The sequence below is a fragment of the Sciurus carolinensis genome, chromosome 1, assembly GCF_902686445.1.
Source record: "Sciurus carolinensis chromosome 1, mSciCar1.2, whole genome shotgun sequence".
Lineage (NCBI taxonomy): Eukaryota > Metazoa > Chordata > Mammalia > Rodentia > Sciuridae > Sciurus > Sciurus carolinensis.
In genome coordinates, this window is record NC_062213.1 from 183,788,621 (window position 1) to 183,798,293 (window position 9,673).

Genomic DNA, 9,673 nt, shown 5'->3' on the forward strand with positions numbered 1-9,673 from the left:
GTAGCATGAAACTTCACACTATCCTAGTCTGTCATTAGGTGGTTTTAAGCACCATGTAGATGGTGGGACTGATTTTCAGATTCATTCCTCTTGTTCTGACCTTTGAGTCAAGATTTGTGTATCCAGCTGCCTACTTGACATTTAGACTTAACTATTTAGAATAACCATCTCAAATATGTCTAAAATAGAATCATTGTATTCTCTCTAGACTTCTCTCCACTGTTACTCCTTCTTATCACCCCTGTGCTACATCCGTAGCCTGAGAACCGAACCGTTGCCTTTCTTCTGGATTATTGCAGTGACCTCCTGCCCGTCTTCCTGTATCCATTCTTGCCCTCTGCAGTGCTTTCTCCGTATAGTTGCCAAAATGATCTTTCTAAAACAAGCCTTCATTGAAATTCTGAAAAAGAGGAATAAAGAAGGGATGGAGCTACTTCCCACATACTAAAATTATTGGAAAACTACAGATATCTTAAAGCTACACACATAGTTAAGACATGGGTACATGAGTAGACATCTCAACAAAAAGGATATCCAGAAATAGACCTGTGTGTACATATGAATTTAGTAATAATAAAAGTGGCATTTCAGATTAGTAGGAGAAATATTGATTATTCAATAATGATATGAAAGCTGAGTAAACATGTAGAAGAAATGTAGTTGGTTTTCTGCCTCACAGTTTAGATCAAAATGCAGTTCAGATTTAAAAGATTTAAATGTAAGAAATAATGAAGGTACTAAGAAATAAATAGGAGAAAAATTTAATAATGCCAAAATGGGGAAAGTATTTCTACTTTCCATAAAAGAAGCCACAGGAAATTCAACTATATTTCAAAGTCAAAAGACAAATGACAAAATGCAAAGGTTGCCACTCTTGTCACAAAAAACTAGTTTAAGAAACTAAAGAGATTTTGTGAATCAATAAAAAGACCCAATATCCAGTAGAAAATAGGCAAAAATATGATCCATCAATTTACAGAACTGAATATAAAAATAGTTCTTTAACATCGGCAGAGATATTCAATTTAAAAATTAGAGAAATACTGTTAGGATTGCAGTTTAATCTGATTGGCAAAGATAGAAATGATGAATAACATTGTTAGGTCATTCTTACACATTGCCAATAGGAGAGTAAATGGGTAAAGCTGCTACAAAGCCATTTAATAGAGACCTTAATTTTAAATGTAAATATCATTTACCTAGAAATTCCGTTTTTAGGAATATATCCTTCAAATACATTTTTAACATTTATGAAATTATTTATGTACTAGGATATAAACTGCAGCATTTTTCACAGTAACAAAAGCTTGAAAGCAACCTAATTGTTTCATCAGTGTCTGTGGTTATGGTGAGTTCACTCTTGAATTATTATGTGAATTAGAAAAGAAATAGCCCTATCTGGGCAGTCTGAAATTCACCCCTTTCCAGTCCCACACCTGTTTACAAGTGGAGCCCCCTGCACAAACACACACAGTAGCCTTGGGGTTGTAGTTAAACTCAGCATAGCATAGCCCTACAGCAGAGTATTATGCTGATGAAAAGAATACAACAGCTCTATATGTATAGGCATAGATCAATCTGAAATTTAGAGTGAAAAAGAAAACATAACTGTGTAAGCATGCGCCCATTTGTGCTTTAAACCCTGTGTGCATGCTTGTATGCATGTACAGCATATCCCGAAGGCCACTAATAACTAGGAAATAAGTAATGGTGATTTTCTCCGAAGAGAAGTGAATGGGAGAGGATTTTAAGAGGGAAATTATTTTGCCATTGTTTACTGTTTGAATCTTTAAATTTTATATTGCATTTACATAGGATTTTTTTAAATAAAGGAAAACAAGGCAAAGGTTTGATAGACAATTCACAGAAAAAGAAATGTAAGTAATGCTCACACATGAAAAAATGCCTGATCACACTAAAGTAAGATAATTTTTCACTTATGAGAAATAGCAAAAAGTATGATAATACTCTGTTGAGTAGGATGTTGGGAAACAGGCTTTCATATATTGCTAATGGCCACATAATATGGTACAACTTCTATGAAGTGCAATTTGGCAGTACCATCAGAATTAAAATCATGAATTTAGTACCCAATAACTTTAGACTTTATTCTGTAGAAATACTAACATGCAGAACCAGTTTATGTATAAGATAGTCACTGGGGCACAAGATTTATAACTTCCTAAATGGTCGTCAGCAAGGACTCTTCAAATTGTGGTACATTCTGTAATGGCCAACTATGTAAGCTGTTCTAGACAGCTTTATGCAAAATTATGTAGATATACCTCTAAGAGAGGTTGCTGAGTGACAAGAACAAAGTGCTGAATCTTGCTAATGCGCTACCTTTTGTAGTCAGAAACAATTATTTAATGACATAGACCATCTCTAGAAGAAACTGATAATAGCGATTGTATGCAAATTTGAGTCTAGATAGATGGCATTAATGTGTACACTTTTATACCTTTTTAATTTTCTACTGAGTACATTCATTATTTATTTATTTGGTACTGGGGATTGAACCCAGGGGTGCTTTACTGTTGAATATCTGTCTGGGTTTTTTTTTTGTTGTTGTTGTTGTTTCGAGACAGGGTCTCACTAATTTGCTGAGACTGGCCTTTAACTTGCAATCCTCCCATCACAGCCTCCCAAGTATCTGGGATTACAGGCGTGTACTACCATGCCAAACACATTACTAATTTTAAATAAGTGAATTTAACTATACCCTTCAGTGGCATTCCATCATATTTAAAATATGGTCCCTATTTTGTTGTTGTTGCTGTTGTTTTAACTAGGACCTTCTGGTCTTACATAGATTAACTTCTGCCACTTTGCCACCATTCTCCCCCTGCTTTACTATTTCAGCCTCCTTGTTGATACTCCTAAACCAAAACCATGTCAGACCCTTTCCATCTTCAGGGTTTTTGCACCTACTGCCCCTCTGAACTCCTCAGACTTTTGCTTGGCTCATTACTCTTTTGAATAATTCAGAGGATCTTTGCTCAGATGTTTTCTCCAGAAGTATCTTTCCTCCACTCTGTCACTCTCCATTCCCTTACCTGGCTTTATTTTTCTTTACTGCTGTCGTCACTACCTGGAATTATACATTATATGTTTGTTCTACCTGTTTGTTTTCTGTCTCCCTGTAGAATGTAAGGCTCATAAGAACAGGACTCCGTTTGTTTTCAGGTCTATCCCCAGAGCTTAGAACAGTTCCTCGCTCTGGTAAACATTCAGTAAATATTTACTGAATGAATAAACATTTAAATCTCCCACTCTGTTGTTTGTCCTTAACTTTATTTTATAAAGATGTTTGTTTACAGAAGTTTTAAAATTTCCAGGTAGTCAAATGTAACAATCTTTCTTACTTTATTATTTCTTTTGTGTTTAAGAATATTTTCTCTGTGCTTTGATCATTTGAAAGTTCTTCAGTGATTTTCAAGTTTTTTTTTTTTTTTTATGTTGGTCTTTAATCAGTAAAGAATATTTTTTCCCCATGTGTTCTGAGGTTGGATCTAATTTTTCTGAGAAGCCAATTGTCCTAATCAGTAAAATTGTTTTCATTACTTGGATCATACTACAGGCAGAATTATTATTTATTTTTTGTAGTGCTTGGATCAAACTCAGGGCCTCACACATGCTAGGTAAGGGCTCTCCTTCGGAGCTGCCCTTCCAGCCCTCAGAATATCTTTTAAAAAGTCAGTAAATGGGGGCTGGGGAGATAGCTCGGTTGGTAGAGTGCTTGCTTTGTAAGCACAAGGCCCTGGGTTTGATCCCCAGCACCCAAAAAAAAAAAAAAAAAGTCAGTAAATGGAACTGATCCCAATTAGGAGAATTAGGAATTAATGTTTCCCAAAATACCTTCTTTTTTGCAACTGTTTTTCAGATATCCCCTTTAAATGATAGTGATTAGAGTCAGTGATAAGGTACTAAAATTTTTCTTGTTTTTAACTAGGAAGGTGCACAATCAGATGCCATGAAACTTCTATCTTCCCAGTCTTCTCAGTCTCCCAAACTTTTAAAGAACAAAGCTATATTGTGCAAGCCTGTCACACAGACCAAGGCCACCTCTTGCAAACCACATACACAACAGAAGGAATGTCAGACAGGTACGTGTCTTTGTGCTTTTCCCAAGTGTGTTTGCTGGTTTTTATAAGAAAGGAAGGAAAGAATTGATAATTTCTTAGTTGTCAAAAACATTCATTAATTTCTAGATCACCTACTTTAAAGCCATATGCACACATGTATATGAATAGTACATAGACATCTCCTACATGTATATATTGTGTATATTGTGCAGACAGCTATTTTAATTACTAAGATAAAAATTTGATTAAATGTATTACTGATTTAGCTGGGCATTTTGGCACATGCCTGTAATCCCAGTACCTCATGCGACTGAGGCAGGAGGATCGCAAGTTCAAGGCCAGCCTCAGCAACTTATGACTTAAGCAACTTAACAAGATCCTATCTCAAAATAAAAATGTAAAAAGGGCTGGAGATGTGGTTCAATGGTTAAGTGCCCCTGAGTACGGTCCCCGGTACCAAGAAAAATACGTATTACTGATTTAACCTTAGTTCTTTTTTCTTTTTTTTTTAAACACTGAATTCAGTTGTTAGTTACTAAAATCATAACTAGTATGTCTAAGATATTGGTGATCAAGAAAATTGTTGGAATTCATACTTGAAAAAACTGTAAAGTATTGTTCCAGTCCATGTTAATTACTTTCAATCCCATTATACTTGTATTTATAATTACTTTAGTAATTAATGCTTTGCCCAAAGCATTTTTTAAATTATTTTTAATGATATTGGAATTAAACGTAGGGTATGTTAGGCAAATGCTCTTCCATTGAGCTAAATCCTTAGCCCTCTATCTATCTATCTGTATCTAGCTATACCAGGTGTTGAGCCCAAGGGTGCTTAACCATTGAGCCACATTGCCCAGCCCTTTTTATTTTTTATTTTGAAACAGTTTTGCTAGGTTGCTTACAGCTTGCTAAATTGCCCAGTCTGGTGTCAAATTTATTATCCTCTTACCTCAGCCTCCTTAAGAGCTGTTAGCTGTGCATACCATGTCCAGTTTGATTATATTTTTAATAAAGATTTTATCTTACATAGTTATCTGTATTTAAAAAGCTTAGTCTATATGTGGGCATATCTGTATTTTAAAAGCTTAGTCTGTATATGGGCATAGTACACTTCTGTAATCCTAGCACCTCAGGAGGATGAAGCAGCAGAATCATAAGTTAGGGGCCATTAGCAATTTAGCTAGACCTTGCCTTTAAAAAAAAAAAGAGAGAGAGAGAGAGAGAGATTGCTGTTTTTCTTCCTCAGGAGATTTGATTATTTTATATTCCTGTTAAAATGATACACTGTACATGAGTTTATATTAGATATATGATCACATATGGAGGATAGTAAAGGCTCTGTGGGCATATGTAGGTATTGGTAGATGTGTGCTTACACATTTTTTTAAATTTCTAAATTAAATATTAGATCATTTTCTATATACTGTTGTAAACTCTCTTAACGATTAGGGCTTTTCATAAAGGGCTTTTGTCATTTGACATTTCATTGAAAATATTCCATGTCAGCATAAATTTAAATATATGTTGGGATTTTTAACATACATAGATTTCAGTGTATATAACATAATTAACCCCCTACGACTAGACATTCAGTTTTCCTTTAATTCTTTCCTTCCCTCCCTCCCCCTCTCCTTCCCTCCCTCCCCAGTACGGGGCATTGAACCTAGCACCTTACATATGCTAGGCAAGTGCTCTACCACTGAGCTACACCCCCAGCTCCTAGATTTAATATTTATAAACAATGTCAAGTTAAGCTGTGTTAATGGATCTTTGTCCACTTGTCTAGTTATGTCTTTAGGACAGATTCTAAGAAGCAGGATTACTGATTCAAAGGTTATGGTCTGTTTTTAAGGCTTTTGAAACCTGTTGCTAAATTGCCTCCTGAAAAGTTATAATTTATGTTCTAAGCATCAGTGTTGGCTAGGATTCATTTCTCTTCACCCTCTCTGGCACTGGGTATTACATTCCCACTAAATAACTAGCTTTCTTTCTTTTCTTCAACTTTAATTTTGAAAAATATCAAAATTAAGACAGGTTGAAAAACAGTATCATTAATATCAGCATACCCTTGTTCACCAAATACTTCCTTTTTCCAACATTTCTTTTTTTCCCTGAACGCTTTGAAAATAAAATAATTTATTCTTAATTTGATGTGTTCTATGATCTTCAGAACAAATTCCAGTAATTTATCAGATACTTGAGATTAATTACACATGTTCTATACCTAGAATTTTATTATAATCAAGTGACCAAGCTTTGGACAAAGGAGAAATTGAGTTTTTAATGGCATCATGAAGGTATTATAGTTTGTTTTAAAACTTTAATCAGTGTATTCTTTTCATAAATATATATAGTAACAATAAATAAATTTTAAAATATAAAGAACAATGCAATGCTTATTTGTACTTGAATGTAACAGTGATTCAAATATTTCCTTCAGATTTACCTGTGCCTAATGAGAAAAGTGATGCAGAACTTGATTCTCCACCTGCAAAGAAAAAAAGAATAGGTTTTTTCCAGACTTATGATGTGGAATATTTAAAAGTTGGTTTTGCTATCTGTCCTGGATCAAAAGAGAGTCCTCCAAGGCCACAGTGTGTCATTTGCGGAGAGATCTTACCCAGTGAAAGTATGAAGCCAGCAAATCTTTCTCATCATTTGAAGACAAAACACTCAGAATTAGAAAACAAGCCAGTAGATTTCTTTGTACAAAAATCTCTTGAAATGGAATGTCAAAACAGTTCTTTAAAAAAGTGTTTACTAGTTGAAAAATCACTTGTGAAAGCTTCTTATTTAATTGCTTTCCAAATTGCTGCCAGCAAGAAGCCATTCTCCATTGCTGAAGAATTAATTAAACCATATTTAGTAGAAATGTGTTCAGAAGTTTTGGGTTCAAGTGCTGGAGACAAAATGAAAACCATCCCTCTTTCTAATAATATAATTGGATACAGGATTGATGAACTATCTGCAGACATTGAAGATCAGCTGATCCAAAAGGTCAGGGAGTCAACATGGTTTGCCCTTCAGATAGATGAGTCATCAGAAATCTCAAATACCACCCTTCTCTTCTGCTATATTCGTTTCATTGATTATGAGTGTAGTGATATAAAAGAAGAATTATTATTTTGCATTGAAATGCCTTCTCAAATCACTGGTTTTGAAATATTTGAACTGATAAATAAATATATTGAGAGTAAATCTTTGAATTGGAAACATTGTGTTGGTCTCTGTATTGATGGGGCGGCAAGTATGACTGACAGGTGTTCTGATTTAAGGGCAAAAATTCAAGAAGTTGCTGTGAGTACAGTGGCATTTACACATTGTTTTATTCACCGTGAACACTTAGCAGCTGAAAAATTGTCTCCATGTTTACATGAAGTTCTTTTGCAGTCAGCACAAATTTTAAGTTTTGTAAAGAATAATGCATCAAATTCACGAATGTTAACAATTTTGTGTGAAGAGACGGGGTCTGAACATGTTAATTTACCACTTCACGTTGAAGTACGTTGGATATCAAAAGGGAGAATTTTAACAAGGTTATTTGAATTACGACATGAAATTGAAATATTTTTAAATCAGAAGCATTCAAATTTGGCCAAGTATTTTCATGATGAGGAATGGGTTGCAAAGCTAGCCTATTTAGCAGATATATTTTCTCTTATAAATGAATTAAATTCAAGTCTCCAAGGAACCATGACTACTTTCTTCAATTTGTATAATAAAATGGATATATGTAAGAAAAAGTTAAAAATGTGGTTGAAGCGCATACAAGAGAATGATTATGACATGTTGCCTTCATTTTCTGAATTCTCAAACTCAACAGACTTAAATGTGAGAAACATCACAAGTATTATTTTTGAGCACCTGGAAGGACTTTCTCAGATGTTCCATGACTGTTACCCACCAGAAGATGACTTGCGTCCAGGAAATTTGTGGATAATTAATCCTTTTGTGAATCACCAAAATAATAATCTCACTAATTTTGAAGAAGCAAAACTGAAACAGTTATCTTCAGATTTAGGATTACAGTCAGTATTTAAATCAACGTGTGTAACTCAGTTTTGGATAAACGCAAAGACAAGTTACCCAGAACTCCATGAAAAGGCAATGAAATTTTTACTGCCTTTTTCAACTGTTTATTTATGTGATGCTACCTTTTCAGCTTTGACTGCATCGAGACAGAGAAATCTGTTGGTTTCTGGCCCTGCCCTGAGACTTGCAGTTACATCATTAATTCCAAGGATAGAAAAATTAGTAAAGGAGAAAGAATAGCAACGTGCATATTGCTTATCATCAAAGTAATTTTGTGTTAAATTTTGTATAAGTATCCTAAAATATAATTTTGTGTTAAATTTTGTGTAAGTATCCTAAAATATAATTTCCTAATGTGAATTTGTGTTTTCAGTGATTGTTTTAATAATTTTCCTCTTTTTGTGGAGGGATTTAATAATGATGCATTTGTGCATAATTATGTATAATTTCAATAATCCAAGGTAGATAATTTACCTAATATGGGTTGATAAACTTTGGGTTAGTGACCAAGATTGCAGGTAAGGAAAGACCCAGTTTATTTTTTGTTTGGGTTATTTTGTTCCTGGGGACTGAACTGAGGCGCTCAATCACTAAACCTCCTTCCGAGTCCTTTTTATTTTTTGTTTTCTGAGACGGACCCTCACTTCAGCTGAGGCTGGCTTTGAATCTGCCATCCTCCTGCCTCAGCTTCTGAGCTGCTGGGACTACAAGGAGTGCACTGCTGAAAACTGGGCTGAAAGGCCCAGTTTTTAATGTGATAGCACAGTGTGGATGTTGACAGTTGGAACTTGGGAGATTTCAGTCTTCAGCCAGCCAGCTGCCCCCAGCAAATTGTAGGTAGGTGGAAAACAAGATTTTAAGCAGTGGTTAACAGGAAATAGGATAGGACAAAGGGGAGTTTGAGGCTCTTCTCTGGCCAGGCAAACTTTTTTCATAAAGGACCAGATAGTAAACATTTTAGGCTTTGCAGCCATACTGTGGCCACTACTACACAGTTGCAGTGTAAAAGCAGCCATAGACAACACACAAATGAGTATTTCAATAAAACTGTTTATGAACACTGAGATGTGAAGTTCATATAATTTTCATGTGTCATGAAAGTTTCTTGCACTTTATCATTAAAAAATGTAAACAAGCATTATCTTGCTTGGTGGAGAGTGAAGAAACCAAACAGCCTGCGGAATTTGGCCCACACTGCCCAACCAGCTCTACACAGATGTCCAGGTAAGAGCAGATGGGCCAGGAGTGTCTAACCTGCAGCACTTTGTTCAATGAAAACCTCTCTTCCCATGACAAGTCTCTGATTTTTCAAACACCTTTCACATTTAATTTCAGCTGAGAGAAGGTAGGGCAAAGAAAAACTTTTTAAAATAATTATTGGCTATTGATGTATTAGCAACGACTGTTTAGTTCACTTATTTACAAATGACTTTCTGCCAGCCTGTTGGCCACTCGTGAGCACGACAAGGCTTCCCCCGTGGGGCAGACGCAGGCCGTGGGGTCTGGCTGCAGCCCAGCTGCAGCCCAGCTCCTCCCGCTGGGGCGGCTCGGGC

At 35.4% G+C, this 9,673-nt stretch overlaps 1 protein-coding gene across 1 annotated transcript in view; it reads left to right on the forward strand.

Moving 5' to 3' along the window:
• Window positions 1–9,147, forward strand: part of Zmym6 (zinc finger MYM-type containing 6) — a 35,826-nt gene extending 26,679 nt beyond the window's left edge. The window contains 2 exon segments of the mRNA XM_047521771.1: window positions 3,953–4,106; window positions 6,529–9,147. Coding sequence (XP_047377727.1) covers window positions 3,953–4,106; window positions 6,529–8,360 — 1,986 coding nt within the window. The 3' untranslated portion in view covers window positions 8,361–9,147.
• The last annotated feature ends 526 nt before the right edge of the window (window positions 9,148–9,673 follow it).